Source organism: Lithobates pipiens, unplaced genomic scaffold, assembly GCF_037356315.1.
Source record: "Lithobates pipiens isolate NorthernLeopardFrog02 unplaced genomic scaffold, aLitPip1_a1.2 Scaffold_18, whole genome shotgun sequence".
In the NCBI taxonomy this organism is placed as follows: Eukaryota; Metazoa; Chordata; class Amphibia; order Anura; family Ranidae; genus Lithobates; species Lithobates pipiens.
In genome coordinates this window covers 343,898,836-343,916,719 of record NW_027507758.1, presented here as the reverse complement: position 1 = coordinate 343,916,719, position 17,884 = coordinate 343,898,836, and the positions used below count along the sequence as shown (strand labels likewise).

Here is a 17,884-nt window from a genome sequence, read left to right as displayed (position 1 = left end):
GTGCCCATCAGTGCCACCTTATCAGTGCCCATCAGTGTAGCCCCATCAGTGCCCATCAGTGAAGGAGAAAACGTACTTATTTACAAAGTTTTGAAACTGAAACAAAAAAACATTTTTTTTTCAAAATTTTCGGTATTTTTTTATTTGTAGCGCAAAAAATAAAAACCGTAGAGGTGATCAAATACCACCAAAAGAAAGCTCTATTTGTGGGAAAAAAATGATAAAAATTTCATTTGGGTACAGTGTAGCATGACCGCGCAATTGTCATTCAAAGTGCGACAGCGCTGAAAGCTCAAAATTGGTCTGGGCAGGAAGGTGTTTAAGTGCCCTGTATTGAAGTGGTTAAAGTCACTGTAGAAGCATCTTTAAGGTTTATCCAACTTAGAAGCAACATAAAGCAACTCTTTGATCAACTTAAAAAAAAAAAAAATCAAAGCTACTCAAAAGTCCATCAAAGCATGTCAAAAACATGAAAAAGATACTGATGTTGACTCGTTTCTAAAGTCCTTCTACATGAGCCCTAAAGATTTTCTTGTTTTCTTGAAGTGTGTTTTTATTAGTGTCACTAAACCCACATCATAAAAAACTATCAGTAAATGCTGTATTGCATGCTGTTCATACTCAGAGTCACTATGAGATTTGTTTTCTGTGTACTGCAAAAAAAAAAAACTGGTTGATCCTGCTATCTCCACCTTCTGCCCAAGTTTCTAATTCAGCTAGGGATTTTGCAGAGCAGTGTTGGCAGCTGCAAGTGCTCAGTTTTCATTGAGTTTCTTTGCTGAGAATTTCCTCTTTATTATATCTGAGCAGCCTATGTGACTATAGAGCCACACATGTGGGCCTTTACACATTGGTAAAAGACAGCCCATCAGTAAGAAATGATCAGTCTTTAACCACTTCAGCTCCGGACCAATAAACACCTTAAGGACCAGAGGTCTTTTTGCAATTTCGCACTGCGCTGCTTTAACTGGTAATTGCGCGGTCATGCAATATTGCACCCAAACGAAATTTGCGTCCTTTTCTTCCCACAAATAGAGCTTTCTTTTGATGGTATTTGATTGCCTCTGCGATTTTTTTTATTTTTTTTTGCGATATAAATGGAAAAAGAGCGAAAATTTTGAAAAAAAAAGATATTTTCTTCTTTTTGTTATAAGAAAAATCGAATAATCTAAATTTTAGTCATACATTGAGGGCAAAATTTATTCAGCCACATGTCTTTAGTAAAAAAAATGGCAATAAGCGTATATTTTTTGGTTTGCGCAAAAGTTATAGCGTCTACAAACTAGAGTAAATTTTCTGGAATTTACACAGCTTTTAATTTATGACTGCCGATCTCATTTCTTGAGGTGCTAAAATGGCAGGGCAGTACAAACCCCCCCAAATGACCCCATTTTGGAAAGTAGACACCCCAAGGAAATTGCTGATGGGTATGTTGAGCCCATTGAATATTTATTTTTTTTGTCCTAAGGGATTGAATAATGACAAAAAAAAAAAAAAAAAAAAATTTTTACAAAAAGTTGTCACTAAATGATATATTGCTCACACATGCCATGGTTATATGTGGAATTGCACCCCAAAATATATTCCGCTACTTCTCCCGAGTATGGGGATACCACATGTGTGGGACTTTTTGGGAGTCTAGTCGCGCACGGCACCCCGAAAACCAATCACCACCTTCAGGATTTCTAAGGGTGCAAATTTTTGATTTAACTCCTCACTACCTATCACAGTTTCGAAGGCCATAAAATGCCAAAATAGCACAAAACCCCCCAAAATGACCCCATTTTGGAAAGTAGACACCCCAAGCTATTTACTGAGAGGCATGTTGAGTCCATGGAATATTTTATATTTTGCCAAAAGTTGCGGGAATATTACAAACTTTTTTTTTTTTGCACAAAGTTGTCACTAAATGATATATTGCTCACACATGCTATGGGCAGAAGTCAAATTGCACCCCAAAATAAATTCTGCTGCTTCTCCCGAGTATGGGGATACCACATGTGGGGGACTTTTTGGGAGCCTAGCCACGTACGGGACCCCGAAAACCAAGCACTGCCTTCAGGATTTAAATATAAAACGCTACCAAAAAACCTGTTAGCGATGGCAGGGATCAGGCCTGACTCTGCGATCGCTGCAGTTATGTGTTTAGTGTTTTGTAAGTGACAGTGATCGATCGATACTGCACTTGGGTGGGCTGGGCAGAGGGGCAAAACGCAGGTGCTAGCAGGTATCTGGGCTGATCCCGCTAACAATGCGTTTTTTTGGAACCCTAAACTGCTGGGGACGCTAGTATAGATCTGATCAGATCAGATATTGATCTGTTCAGATTCTATAGCACTACGGGAGGTGTATGCTTTGCGTGTGGGTGTTAGCGGTACTGGCACTAACCTAGTGCTGCCTGGAGCGACGCAGACCCTGACCCTAAAACCTAATTGATATCACCCGCCGGGTGATCAGGGGGTTAAACCTTTATTGGGTAATAAATGGTGGGTGCCCTGATGCTATAAAAAACAAACTAACCAGAGTCACCCGTAACACTTATACGGTGATCAGTGGTGAAAGGGTTAACTAGGGGCAATCAGGGGGTTCAAATTTTTATTAGGTAGTATATGGGGGTCCCTGGCGCTATATAAAAACCTGACGGGGAACCTAAATAACTGGCTAACAAGCGTCACCAGTGACACTTATACTGTGATCGCTGGTGAAAGGGGGTGAAAGGGTTAACTAGCAGCAATCAGGGGGTTAAAACCATTATTGGGTAGTATATCGGGGTACCTAGCGCTATAAAAACCTGGCGGTGAACCTAAAAAAAGAACTAGCTACCTAGCGACACTAGCGACACTGATGCAGCGATCAGAAAAATTATCGCTTAGTGACACTGGCAAAAGGGGGTGAAAGGGTTAACTAGCGGAAATCAGGGGGTTAAAACCATTATTGGGTAGTATATCGGGGTACCTAGCGCTATAAAAACCTGGCGGTGAACCTAAAAAAATAACTAGCTACCTAGCGACTGTAGCGACACTAATGCAGCGATCAGAAAAACGATCGCTTAGTGACACTGGCAAAAGGGGTGAAAGGGTTAACTAGCGGAAATCAGGGGGTTAAAACCATTATTGGGTAGTATATCGGGGTACCTAGCGATATAAAAACCTGGCGGTGAACCTAAAAAAATAACTAGCTACCTAGCGACACTAGCGACACTGATGCAGCGATCAGAAAAATGATCGCTTAGTGACACTGGCAAAAGGGGGTGAAAGGGTTAACTAGCGGAAATCAGGGGGTTAAAACCATTATTGGGTAGTATATCGGGGTACCTAGCGATATAAAAACCTGGCGGTGAACCTAAAAAAATAAATAGCTACCTAGCGACACATGCAGCGATCAGAAAAATGATCGCTTAGTGACACTGGCAAAAGGGGGTGAAAGGGTTAACTCTAGGGGCAATCAGGGGGTTAAATCTTTATTGGGTGATAGGGGGCTACCCTGGACCTAACACTAACTGTCCTGACAGTTTTTACTGTCACAACTGACACTGAATGCATTGATCAGTAAAGAAATGATCAATGCAATCAGTGACACTGTGACTGGGGGGGGAGGGGGGGCGGGGGGGGATCGGGGGGGGGCTTTGTGTGCCTGTGTGTACCTACATGTCAGTGTAGTGTTGGTGCACACTTACTATTAGTCTTCTCCTCGTAGTCCGGTCAAAAAGACCGCCCCGAGGAGAATGACATCACTTCCTCCTTCCTGTGTAAACAATACACAGTGGGAGGAAGCTTCTCATTGGCCAGGAGCGATCCAGAGGGGGTGGCCGAAAACCAACGGCCATCCCCTCATCACGGAGCGCTCCTGGAGCGAACCGGACCGCCATATCCAGCGGGAGGGGGTCCAATCGGACCCCCCACCCGCTGGAAGGCAGGCACGTACATCTACGTGATTGTGCCTGCCTGTGCCATTGTGTTGACGTACATTGGCAATACGGCGGTCCTGAAGTGGTTAATGTTAATGGTAGGTTTAATGAGTGAAAAAGGTATATGTTCCCCTATTAATCAGCACATTTCTGGCTCCTAGGTGTCTTCTATACAGGTAACGAGCTGACATTAGGAGCACGCTCTTAGAGGGGGTTTTCCTAATCTCAGCTTGTTATCTATATAAAAAACACCTGTCCACAAAAGCAATCAATCAGATTCCAATCTATTCACCATGGCCAAGACCAAAGAGCTGTCCAAGGATGTCAAGGACAAGATTGTAGACCTACACAAGGCTGGAATGGGTTATAAGACCATCGCCAAGCAGCTTGGTGAAAGGGTGACAAACGTTTGTGCGATTATTCGCAAATGGAAGAAAAACAAAATAACTGATGATCACACTCAATCTGGCTCCATGCATGATCTCACCTCATGGAGTTTCAGTGATTATGAGAACAGTGAGGAATCTGCCCAGATCTACATGGGAGAATTTTGTCAATGATCTTAAGGCAGCTGGGACCATAGTCACCAAGAAAACAATTGGTAACACACTACACCTTGAAGGACTGAAATCCTGCAGCGCCTGCAAAGTCTCTGCTCAGGAAAGCTCATGTACAGGACTGCCTGAAGATTGCTAATGAACATCTGAATGATTCAGAGGAGAACAGAGTGAAAGTACTGTGCTCAGATGAGACCAAGACCAAAATCAAATTCTTTGGCCTCAACTCAACATGTTTGGAGGAGGAGGAATGCTGCCTATGACCACAAGATTACTATCCCCACCGTCAAACATGGAGGTGGAAACATTATGCTTTGGGGGTGTTTTTTCTGCTAAAGGAACAGGACGACTTCACCACATCAAAGGGACGATGGACAAGGCCATGTACCATCAAATCTTGGGTGAGAACCTCTTTCCCTCAGCCAGGGCATTGAAAACGGGTTGTGGATGTGTATTCCAGCATGACAATGACCCAAAACACATGGCCAAAAAATGTTATACAGCGCTATTTTTAAAATTCAAATAATTGACAAACCATAAAAATGTTTGTGAAAATAAAGCTGCAACCTAAATGTGAGATACCCACAATATTAAATAACAATTTTACAAAAAAGCTGCGCTATAATGATGAAATTCAATATCTATGAATATATGAATAATTTATCCGGAAAATCGTGCCCAAAAAATATATATTTTATATATATATATATATATATATATATATATATATATATATATATATATATATATATATATATATATATATATATATATATATAAATGGTGCAAAAATGAATATATACACTACTGAAATTAGAACTTAAATTCAAAATAATAGTCTATTGCCAACCAAAAAAACGTTTTTGCTTGCGATTTCCACCGTGATAAACCACACTGCACCAACTAAAAGGTGTCACCAAGAAAGCAGCAAAGGACTTTCCACCACCAAAAGTACTGACACTTACCAGCTACACAGATCTCATCTCAGAGATCTAATATCGCCACTATCGTATCCCTCCTTCTGGACCTGAGCTGCATGGAGGATGTATCCCTTTAGACACTCTGTTCCAAATGCTTGTATATTCCTATGGCCACAATGCTCGTTGCCAATCACATAGATGAAAAAAGGGGAATCACCCTAATATAATATAATGCCAGGATATTGTAATAAAATTAAAGAATCACACTTGCATATGTCATAGGTAAACTTGCATTGAATAATAAAATGAATTCTGCCGGCCGGCTAAATGTAACGCTGCCCATCGCTTCCGGGTTCAGCGTAGATCGCGTTGACGTCAGCACGCCGCTCCTCCCTACGCTGTTTTGTTACAGATGACGTCTTCCAGGGGCAGATATGTATTCTTCTACATACAAAAAGCATATGATCGGTTTGTGCACAAGTTATAGCGTCTACAAGATAGGGGATAGATTTATGACATTTTTTTTATTTTATTTTTTTTTACTAGTAATGGCGGTGATCTGCGATTTTTATCGGGACTGCTACATTATGGAGGACACTTTTGACACATTTGTGGGTCAATTGACAATTGTTCAGCAGTCAGTGCTATAAAAATGCACTGATTACTGTTTAAATGTCACTGGCAGAGAATGGGTTAACTGTGTTCCCTATGTGTGTGTTCTAGCTGTGGGGGATGAGATTGACTGTACGATATGAGAGATTGTGGTTCCCAGCTTGTAGTAACTCACAACCTCTCTCCTCTCTTAACAGAACAGGGATGTATGTGTTATATATACATACACACACACACACACACACACACACACACACACACACACACACACACGGCTGTGCAGCGGGCATGCGCACCTGCTATCCTGTTTAAAGGGACCGATGGTTCATGGGAGCGTGCAAATCTACCACAGTATGATGACAGCGGCTGATCGGCAAGTGGTTAATTTCTTCGTCAGTGGGCAAACGTACAAAATCAGCAGATTAAATACTTTTTCCCCTCACTGTAGATTGATGGAGGCTTACCGCCTCCTCTAAGATGGACACTGGAGGGGCATACAGTTATGACTGGCAGAAATCCGCCCACACCATGTTGTCAAAAAATAATAGATATATAGTTGTATGACTATTTAAAACAGTTTATTGATTGTATTTCTTTATACTCTGTATTCCAAAGGTTTTTTTTTTTTTTTTGTACATGTGACTAGCGGCAGAGGACTAGAAGCTCTTCCTGCTTATGTTTCCCTGCATACAGGCTGGGAATGAGCTTGGTCATGTGGCAGCTGCGTATTGATTAGGAAAAAGGTATTTCGTAAATTGAAGGGACCATGTAAATTAAACGGTGTGTGTTTAGTATCACTTTAACATAACAATTATGTTTAACACCCACAGCAGGGAAATATTATGCATTATTTGAATTGTTTGCTGAGGTTTTGTCATTTTTACAGCAGTATGCAAAATCTTATTGGTTCTTATAATTTATACAACTTTGAATGCAGTGTAAGGTAAAGCTGTTTTCTTTTCATGATGAATTCCACATTATTTTTGTCAAATTTTTTTTTTCTCCTCCAAAAAAACATTGCTATTTTAATTTTGCTCAAGTTCATATATTTCTTATAATGTATTCAGCCTACTCTTATTTGCATTGAATTGCTTATGCACACGCACTGTAGTTCAGTAGGAGAAAAAACTTCCTGTGACTAAGACACAAGGCTGCTATTCCTGGCATAGATGCTTTGGATGGCCTGTGTTGGAAGCACAATTAGTGATGCATTGTTATTTGGCTTAGGTATCTCTTCCTTCAGAGAACTGGTCCTCAGGGGTTTGAGGGAAGTTCAGCAGGAGATCTGGCTAGTTAGTAGACAATATACATTTTCTGCAGAGGAGGGAGAATTCAAAGGTTTGGAAAAGGCATTTGCTGTACAATGTAGATTTGTAAATTGGATGAATCTAGGAAAGCTCTGTTTAAGGTACACTCACAGAAATTGATTCATTTGAAGAGTAGGAATCAGAGCAGTTGAAGTCATTTACTGTGTTAAAATGTCTGCCTGCAGTTAAACAAGTTCTTCATTGAATGAAGGGATCTATCCAGAGTACTTGGTATGTATCCTTGTTAAAAGCTCCATCCATTCAAACTAATACTTTGGTTTTTATTTGGTGCTGGGAAGATGAACTGCCTAATGTTTCTTTAGGCTTTTCAGACCACTTACCAGCCTGTAATATCCCTTTTATGCCATTTATCAGTTTTCAGTGCTGTGATAGTTTTTAGGAATTTGGACAGTTGGGGAGGCAAGATGGACTCTTGTGGTAAGGTATAAACTTACAACAGTAAATTTATTATGCACAAACACACACATAGTAACTAGCTGTGATAGTTTTACTGACAATTATGTCATGCAATGCTATACCCAAATGAGTTTTATCTCTATTTTTTTTTTGTTTTCACATAAAGTTTATCCTTTGGTACTGGGTGGTCCATTCCTTGTTCTGAGGGGACGTTCAGGATTTCCCTCAGAACGAGTGCTCTCATTCTGATCACAGGATCCAGCTGAGCAGAGATCGGGATATGGGCACTGTGATTGGCCCTCCCGATCACCTGACGGCTGTGTCTCCACTGTCTCAGTGCAGGGGGGGGGGGGAGAGAATCTGCAGATCTTTGACAGCTTTCTGTATAAGGATGATTTTACACAGAGAGCTGTTACAGGTCATCATACAAAAGTACACCAAGCACCACTGATATACCCCTGTCCCTATACACATTTATTGTCCCAATAAAAAAAAATCTCACTCCCCCATCACTGCCAACACCAAATAAACACTGATTTGGCTTATTTTTACCAAAGAAATGTAGCAGCATAATTTTTGGTCAAAATTTATCAAGAGAAATTACGTATTTGCAAAATTTTATAACGGAAACTAAGAAAAATTTATTTTTTTGGAAAATTTTCGTTTTTTTTTATTTGTAGCATAAAAAATAAAAACCACAGCACTGATTAAATGGCACCAAAAAAAAATCTGTGTTTCTGTGAAAAAGATTCAAATTAAATTTGAATGCATCTGGCCCACCGCCGCTAAATGTCTGCCCTGTCAGTGCACATGATAAATTCACGTGCACCCGACCCATGGATATTTTAACCCCAGTTGGCTTTTTTTGGGTTAAGAATGGATTTGGCTGTACTCCCAAGCAGCAGGAAGGAACGTCCTCCCACCCCATCACTTTCGGTTTGCAGAAGACTTAAACGCACCATATTTTAAAAAATGACATTATTCAAAACAGCTAAACTTGGCGTTTTGGATGCTTTTAAGTTAAAAGAATGAATTTTGGGGTCTGCTAGACCCCAGATCCCTCCATAAAGCATTCCTATCACTGCCCATTACTGTCACAAGAGATGTTTACATTCCTTCTGACAGCAATAAAAGTGACCAGAATTTTTTTTTTTTTAAAGGTGAAAGTGTAAAAATAGAAAAATAAAATAAATTGGAACAAAAAAATTAATGCACCCCATCCTTCCGTGCTCGGGAATGCATATGCAAGTCCTGACCACAAATGTAAAGAGGTATCGCCGTGATCTCTAAAGTGAGAGTAATAATTCTAGTACAAGACCTCTGTAAAAAATGTTAAAACATTGCTTATGGAGATTTTTATGTACCATAGTTCGTTGCTATTCCCAGAGTGTGCAGGTTTTAAAGCATAAGATTGGGGGGGGGGTGTAATGTAACAGGGTCCAGAGGTATGGGGACTGTGTAATGTAAAGGGGTACAGAGGTGCAGGGGCCGTGTAATGTAAATTAGTCCAGATTATTTTCATTTATTAGCAGGTGAATGCGGCACTCCATGCATTCACATACATTGAGTCCGGCCCTTAAGTGGAAAAAGGTTGCTGACCCCTGCTTTACAGGTTACCAGTTTAGTGTGTTACACAGGAGGTCTGGGGCTGGAATAATTGTTCTTGCGCGGATGTTTGTTGTGATATTTCACGAGTGGTGCGCTCATCGTTTACATATGTGTTCAGGGCCTACTTGCTCACAAATATGTGTGTTTGTATGCATTCACATTTGTACGAGGGAATGGGGGTGCTTTAATTTTTACATTTTATAATTTTTATGCTGTGTTTTTTTTTTTTTTTTTTTTTTTAACTGTATTATCACAAGAAATCAATAATATCCCTTGTGATAGCTTGGGCCATGACAGGTCCTCTTTATGGAGAAAGATTTGTGTCTTTTAGACCCAAGATCTCTCCTCTGGCCTCCAAAGCATCTGATCAAACAGATAGTTTTCATGGCTGGTAAACTACAAACCAAAACTGGAACTGACAAAATCTTTGTAGCTTCCGGTTTATCACACAAGGGAGGTTAGTATTGATGTGCCTTCCTTCCACCCAGTGGTTCACCCATCCCAGTGGTACCGCGGCTCCCCGATCTCTCAGTAGAGCCTGGTAAGGGCACACAAAGAGGAAAAAAGGGATCCTCTAAAATGATCTACGGGGGACCAGGCTGCTTGAGAAAAGGTATAACTTTATTGCACAAAAAGAAAATTTGTTGTACATATTACAAACAATAAATACCCATCACCAACACCTTGGCTCATTTAAAAGGTAATAAGACAACGTCTAGTAAACCAATTACGTCACATATGGTGCATGCATGCATCAAATACCCACTATAGAGCTACCTAATAAGGTCCAAAGAGTAGCAAGTGATTAGCTCATAGACCTGGTGAGTATCACTGTTGATCAGTGTACTCAACCTGTTTATTGGTGCTCAAAGGGTCCTACAACTGTGGGATGCACAAGGGAAATTATGCTGTATAATTTAAGTCCCTGGAGTAGTGTACCACTAGTTAACTGGGTCTTGAACTGGTGTTAGGTCCTGTATATGATGTGGCATATAGCCACTAGTTGCTGGACAGTCCAAATAGTCACTAGTAAGACCAAGTAGTTCAAAACGAAAGCACGGTACAGTCCCAGGATATGAGCAGCTGAAGACTCAAATCAGAACAGGCATGATAATGACATGTATAGAGCAGAATCACACGGACCATTGGTTCTCACCCAGCCAGGATACACAGAGAGCATCGGTGCGCAGACAGGTGTCCTGGTGTCTCCTTAAATGTCCACAGGTGGCTGAGGGTCATGTATTGCGTCGGGCTTTTGCTGCTGGAGTATTATACTGCCAACTCTTGATCCAGGTGACTTGGCTGGGCGTGTTCTGCTGGACGCTATGTAGCACTGTCGGTTATCCCAGGCACAGTCCTGTTTGCCTAGCCAAAGATGGCTGCTGCGGACTTTACACCAGTGTACTGCGCATGTGCTGGCGTGACGTGATGCATCATCCGTGATGGAAAAAGCATCACCGTCGTGGTATTAGGTCCGACATGTTTCACCCAATTACATGGGTTTTATAAAGGATAGGAGTGGTCAGTGGCCAGCATCTATTTATACTATTCATGTGCAGCACATTGTTAATTCGAATTTACTATCCTCATTTATAGCGCTCTGTGAATGGAAAACTACAAAGTCCAGCAGCCTTTGCGGCTGTCGGCTTGTATTTTTCTTTTTAATCCAAAGAAACTTTATTCAGTAATATAGGAACAGCACAGAGATCTATATCAGCACATAACACAATGAGATGCCTTACCATCTACGTACAGCATCATCAGCACATATACATAGTAGATTCACATAAATTTCATAAGTATTGCATACACTCGGACAAATATTAAACTAGTAAACGATCCATAATCAGGTTGCAGGAGCTAGCCCCAGAATGGCCAGTCATGGATCCCATATTTTTTCAAACTATTTTGTGCTACCTCTGTGTTGATGGATATATTTTTCCAATCCGAAAGTGTTACCCATTTGCGCCAACCATTCTTTTACAGTAGGTGGGTCTGTTAACTTCCAGTGTCTCAAAATTAATAATCTAGCCTGGAAAAGAGACCTAGCTATGGCTAGTCTAGTAGATTCCTCAGCCAGGATTTCATCTATAATTCCCAACACACACAGTTTGGGGTGTTCTATTAACTGGCACTGAAAGACACGGTTAAGAGTCTTTACCACCTCCCTCTAATAAATGTGCAGTTTGGGGCATCTTCACAACATGTAGATCAGGTCACCATGATCTCTCATGCATCTTGAACAGACTAGATCCTCCCTCACTCCCATTCTCGCGAGTCTAGCCAGCGTGTAGTGTACCCACAGAAGCACATATAGTTGGGACAGCTTTTGGGCCACATTCAAAGAACACAAGGGAACTGCCACCAGAGCTTCATCCCACTGGTCCTCCTGAAATGCTCCCATGTCTCCTTCCCATCTGGAGATCACCTTAGCGGTATTATCCAGGAAAATTTTGTTAAGTAACATAGAGTAGCTATGAGGTCACCGCCCACATATAATAAAAAAAATGATGTGGGGTCCTATACCCATGCGGCATGGCTTGTATTTTTCAGTTCATTCATTCTTCCTATCGTACGAGAAAGCAGATACACTGACAGGTCTTCGGGAGACCTGCATGGCATCAGTGATCTGCTAATCATGGGTGTAAAGATTTACAGGCTCCTGCAACAAAAAATGCACCCTTATTTTTTTTTTTTTTTTTTTTTCTCCTGCAAAAAAAAAAATTAGCATTTATACATTTTTATGAAAAGGTGAACCTATCCTTGAAATTCTGATCTGGTCCTTATAAAGGAGATTTCTCTTGTTCTTTCTCCTTATGAGAACTTGAGCAGTAGTAAAAAACTTAAGAGGCTGTAAATCATTACCACTAGTAAAAGGAAAAAAACTGTTCTAATCATTGTCCTAACCCTCCCCACTTCATCCAAATAAAAGGCTTCATTTGGAGTTGGTTTTTCAGAATTAAGAGTCCTTACCAAACCCCTGTAACCTTTCCTCTATTTCCTTTAAGTCTTAGCCATTCATACTTAATCAAAATATTTTTTGTGAATATTAAAGCGAAGGACCTGTAAGCTATCCACTTCAATTCTTTACAGTAAGCTTTTTTAAAGTTGTAAATGTCAATTTGTTTACTTGCATGGGAGAGACTACATATAAATCCTTGAAGTGTTTAACCGCTTCAGAAGATTTTCCCCCTTTCCTGACCAGAGCACTTTTTGCTGTTCGGGAATGAGTAGCTTTAACTGACAACTGTGCGGCCATGCGACGTTACACCAAAACAAAATTAACATCCTTTTTTTTCCCCCCAAAGATAGAGCTTTCATTTGGTGGTATTTGATCACCTCTGCGGCTTTTATTTTTTGTGCTATAAACAGAAAAGGGTGACAATTTTGAAAACAAAAAGTAATGGAGGCGATCTGCGATTTTTATCATGACTGCGACATTATGGCGGACACATTGGACACTTTTGACATTATTTTTGGACCATTGTCATTTATTTACCCTATGGGGACGATCAAGGGGTTAAGTGTGTCCCAGGGAGTTATTCTAACTGTGGGGTGGTGGGTGGGCTACCACTGAAACGACAGCGATCACTGCTCCCTGTCATGTAACTAGGCAGAATGGGGAAATGAATGTTTACGTAGGCATCTCCCCGTTCTGGGGCTCCGTGACATGATCGTGGGACACTGGTGGACAGAGTCTGCGAGATCATTGGGCACGGTCACGTTGTATGTCGGTGGTACAGGTGCGCCCATTTGCCCATCGCTGCCGTTGTGCCAACGTATATTGGTGTGCAGCGGTCGGCAAGTGGTTAAAGCCGTTTTAAACCCAAAAGCAAACATTTATTATATTGCAGCTTGCCAATTCTTAGATGTGATGGTAGCATTAGTTTTCTTTTTTAGGCTGGTTTTATTTTATTTGCGCTTACTGGCTGTATCATTAGGCTTGTTGTTTTTCAGCAGAACAAGCTGTCCTGCAGATTATGCAGTTTGGGGGTTGAGACAAACCATTTTCCACTGCCAGGGGTGCTTACAATGGTCAGCTTTTATTTAGGTAAACCTTTTAACTTAAAAGGGAAAAAAAGTCTGCTGCAACTGCTTATAAAATATTAACTGGAGTTTGGCTTTAATTTGTTAGGCTGGGTTCACACTTTTTGCGGAGTGGCTTACAGCAGGGAGTCCAGTGCGTCCCTGTTCTCAGTTTCTGGCAGCCGCCCCGGCATTGAGAGTGTCACAATCGCCTGTCATGTGAATTGGATGCAGGGAAACCCTCATCCAATTCTCATAAGTGTGAACCCAGCCTTAGTGTACTTAAATCTTCTAGTACATCTGTCACTCCCCTCCCCGCAGACAAAGCTGCTGTCCAAAGTTACCCACTGTGCTTCTTCATCCTTGAGTGGGGGCACGTGTTACTGGACAGATCATCAGGCAAAAATGGGGGCGGGGGGAGCCTAAAAAATGAATGCAGCCACCACATCTAAGGATATTACATTTTCGGCTTTAGGTCTAATGCTGCTTTAATGATCGAAATTGTCAAATGTGAAGGAAGACTAGACTTTACTCTGCTTGGGCTGTCCATCTACAGTATGTACAGGAAACGTGCAAATACTCCACAGTGTAGGGGTCCGTTACAGTGCAGTCATTGCTGCATTTAGCAAAACGTGAAAACTGGTTCAATTGGATGAAAAACAAACCTACTGGTAAAGAAGAAAACCACTTTAATATGCGATTTACAAATATAATGTATTACCATTACATCTTCTGTCTTATAAATGCCACAAGAGTATTGTCCAGTAGAGCATATTTTGTGAGCTGGTTAAAGTGTTTTATTGTGGTAACAATTTTTACTGATCGTGCTATCTAGATGCTATGGCTTATTGACTATTCTATGACTTAATTGAATGAATAAAAAGTTTGTTATATGTTGTATTAATAGAAAGCATGTTCTAGCTAGATGCTGTAAAGCCCCCAAACACAAAGTACATATTGCAAATTTGTAAATCATTTTCTTGTTTTTTTTTGTTTTGTTTTTTTTGTTTTGTTTCGTTTTTTGTGAGAACTTATTGCATCTTAATGCACACCTGATGATGTTTTTTTTTCTCTTTTCCTTTTTTAAGGTTACATCGACAGCCCCAGCAGCTATCGTACCTCCTGCTTCTGGAGATCTAGATTTATTTACTGATCAAACCGCAAAATCTGAAGAAGTTCCCAAAAAGCCCTTGTCAAAAGACTCAATCTTGTCACTTTATGGCACTACAAACATGCAACAGCAAAATACAGCAGGTAAATATTCCTTTAATATGTGTGATTGATTGGTGCAAGCTTTGAGGGATTCAGAAGAGTTAGCTGCATAGCTGTCTGAAGTATGGTATATTTTTTTGTTAATAATTCAGTTTAGCTGCTCATGTTTCTGAACAGAAGGGGGGGCCCATTCGTTAAGGGCGCATGGGCACAGCCTCCCCTTTGCATCGCCGCCACCACCCTCTATTCATGTATCCAGCCCCTTTCAGGACTCCGGGCGCATGAATTGCAGCAACTGGGTTTTTTCTTATTGTAAGCACCTGATTAGAGCTAGAGGTTCTAGTAGGCTTCAAAATAGGGAGGGCTCCAGATGCAGAGCATTGCACTCAGAGTCCACCCAGATTTGTTAGAATAGCGAATGAATATTTGCTATTCTTACACTGAATTGCATCTCTGGGCTAATCGGGAAGTGCGGGTGTGAGACGCTTTTCCCGATTGGCTGAAAGAAGCGTTCTGATTGGCTGCCGAGGAGGCGAGGGGAGATGGAAGCCACCGAGCAGGGGAAAGTGGTGCCCCCTCGTGATGCCTGTGGAAGAGAGTCTGGGAAGCCACCCATGGTTGAGCTAAGTGCACTGACCGGCCCAGGGTTACAAACAATATAGGGTCTGTAGGTTTGTTAAGTTGAATCTGTAAGTCGGAACGGGTACATTTTTAAGTTTAGCTCCAGCCAAAAAGACTATTTTCAAGCTTTTTTGATAGCATAGGGAAGGGTTAACACCCCTGTGACGTTAGTTTTGTTGTCTGTGCCCCTGTTCAGAAGATGTCACCTCACTTTCTGCCCTTGTGACACTTGTATTTTGAAAATGTTGTGTTTTTGTGGAAACAAGCCTTGGTGATAAAGCTTCAGTGAAGATACCTTTTTCCCATAATAGCTTACAGGCGTGAATTTCCCTTCCTAGGGTTAGATTTCCTCTCAATTCCTGTTGTCTCCCTCCATTTGTAAGTCAAATGTTTGTAACTAGGGGACCGCCTGTATAGTACAAAATAGGTTTGCAGTGTGAGCAATTTTAAATATTGAACATAGCATTCTGTTTGAGGTTGGGGCTCCTAATGTATGTATTATAGGGTGACCAAATGTTCCCAGTTTCTGAGGACCTCTATCTACTTTCAGGTGGCTACCCAAGATAACGTTTAGTAGGGCAGGAGCTGTGTGGTAATCTACCTAGGAACTCTTTGCTCTCAGTTCAAATCTCATTGGCTTATTGTAGTCTGGAGGAGGCAGATCAGCAGCATAGATCTTACTGTGCCCTATCTGTCTTGTGGCTGAACAGTACTTTGCCCCTAAACTAAACTGTGATGGAGTACAGATATGACAGGACTGCTAGGTCTGAAAATATTGGCCTCATAAAAGTTCAGAAAAAGTTGGTCACAACTGACGGGGAAAAGGCAACTATTTTTTTTTCCTTCCTCTGCTCAATTTGAGTGAAAAGGTACAGTATAACAAAAAAGAAAGGAATCCAATAACATTATATTGAATGTTCCTGTGTGACTGACCAAAACCAGTGTCCAAATAAGACTAGAAAAACTTAATGTCAGTAAATCACCAGGACCAGATGGCTTTTACCTAAGAGTTCTCTAAGAACTTAGTCATGTTATAGCCAGACCATTTTTTATTTTTAAGGACCGCTTACTGATTGGAATGGAACTGATTTGTGAAAAGCAAATGTGGTACCATTATTAAAGAGGGATTTCACTGTACATAAAATATTAAAAGCCAGCAGCTACAAAAACTGCAGCTGCTGACTTTTAATAAATGGACACTCACCTGTCCCAGGATCCAGCGATGTCGACAGCCGAGGCCGATCGATCACTTGGCTCTCGGCTGCCGCCGCTGCCATTCTAGGTGAGGGAATCGGGAAGTGAAGCGTTGCGGCTTCACATCCCTGTTCCCTACTGCGCATGTGTGAGTCGCACAGCGCAATAGGCATGGTCCGCGCTGACTCTGGGACCCATGTGTGTCCCAACAGACAGCACGCAGGGAACAGGAAGAGGCATAGACTCCCGTGGGAGTCTATGCACGGAAGTGGGTGCAAATACCTGTCTTAGACAGGTATCTGCACCCCCCTGAAAGGTGCCAGTGCCAATTGTGACACTGGAGGGGGGGGGGGGTCCGATGAGCGGAAGTTCCACTTTAGGGTGGAACCCCGCTTTAAGTGCATATATATCTGTTACAAGACAAAGAGCGGGCTCTAAATGACTCCCTGGCTTATGTGCCTCCTATAGGTGATTAGACACTGGCAGAACAAACAGCCAGCCTATATAACTGCCTTCCATACAGGAAGTTTTTTTTGCAAAAGTCTTAAAGGTGTTGGTTACTAAAGTACAACTCTCTGTATGATGGTAACAGATTCTCAGATGATTCCAACAGGAATCGGTAAATTGGTTGGCCAGATCCATTCTTGTAGCTGTACTCTGGGATGGATGGTACCCAGGCCTCACTAGGATGGAGATGGAAGTTCGGCAGGGATTGTCTGTGATGCAGCTTTTTTAGCCAAAGGAGGTGTGGGTGAACATTGAGGAGGTGATGGTCAGTGTAGAACTTGAGGAAGGTTCAGGGGCTTTCAGTGACTTGGGATTTCCTTTTATCAAAAGTAATCAAGGGTGCATATCTCCTCATGATGGTTTTTCCCATGCATCAAAAGTATTTACATTTTGCAGTGGCGGACCAACACATTTAGTTTATGGCTCTGCATTTTGGGCTGGCCACAGCTCCTTGGGAGTTTATGAAAGTGTTAGCCCCAATACTGAATTTGTTAACGGTTCAAGGAGTGTGCATCTTGGGGTATGTGGACGACCTTTTGCTCAGAGAAGGTTCAGTACATTGATTTAAGGCAGAATGTGTGTCTCACGATTCGTACACTGGAAGGTCTGGGCTGGGTTCCCAATCTGGACAAATCGGCACTAAAGCCAGCATGGAGCCTGGAATATTTGGGTCTAATTCTGGATATGGTACAGGCGAAGGTGGTTTTGCCTCTGGGGAAGAGCCTTTCTCTGAGAAATCAGGTTCTACTCTTAAGGAGTCACAGGTGACCTTCGCTTTTGCATAAGACTGCTGGGGAACAAACATGGTTGCTATGTTCGGGTTTTTTTTTAATATGAACAATTTCATTCCAGGCTGTTACAGAGAAATATCCTATCCTCAGGGAACAGGAAGGTGCAGTCTTTGGACTGCCAAATGTCCCTAGCTCTCAGTACACATCTGGCATTTAAACTCCTTACTTCCAGTGGTTTGAAAAGTAGTGACTACCGATGCCAGTT

The 17,884-nt window shown here is 41.6% G+C and overlaps 1 protein-coding gene across 2 annotated transcripts in view; it reads left to right on the top strand.

The window, feature by feature from the left end:
• The window catches only part of SMAP1 (small ArfGAP 1), a 453,919-nt gene that overhangs the window by 392,819 nt on the left and 43,216 nt on the right, over positions 1-17,884 (top strand). For both annotated transcript variants that reach the window (XM_077487401.1, XM_077487402.1), the window contains one exon: positions 14,443-14,608. In XM_077487401.1, coding sequence (XP_077343527.1) covers positions 14,443-14,608 — 166 coding nt within the window. The remainder of the gene's footprint in view (positions 1-14,442; positions 14,609-17,884) is intronic.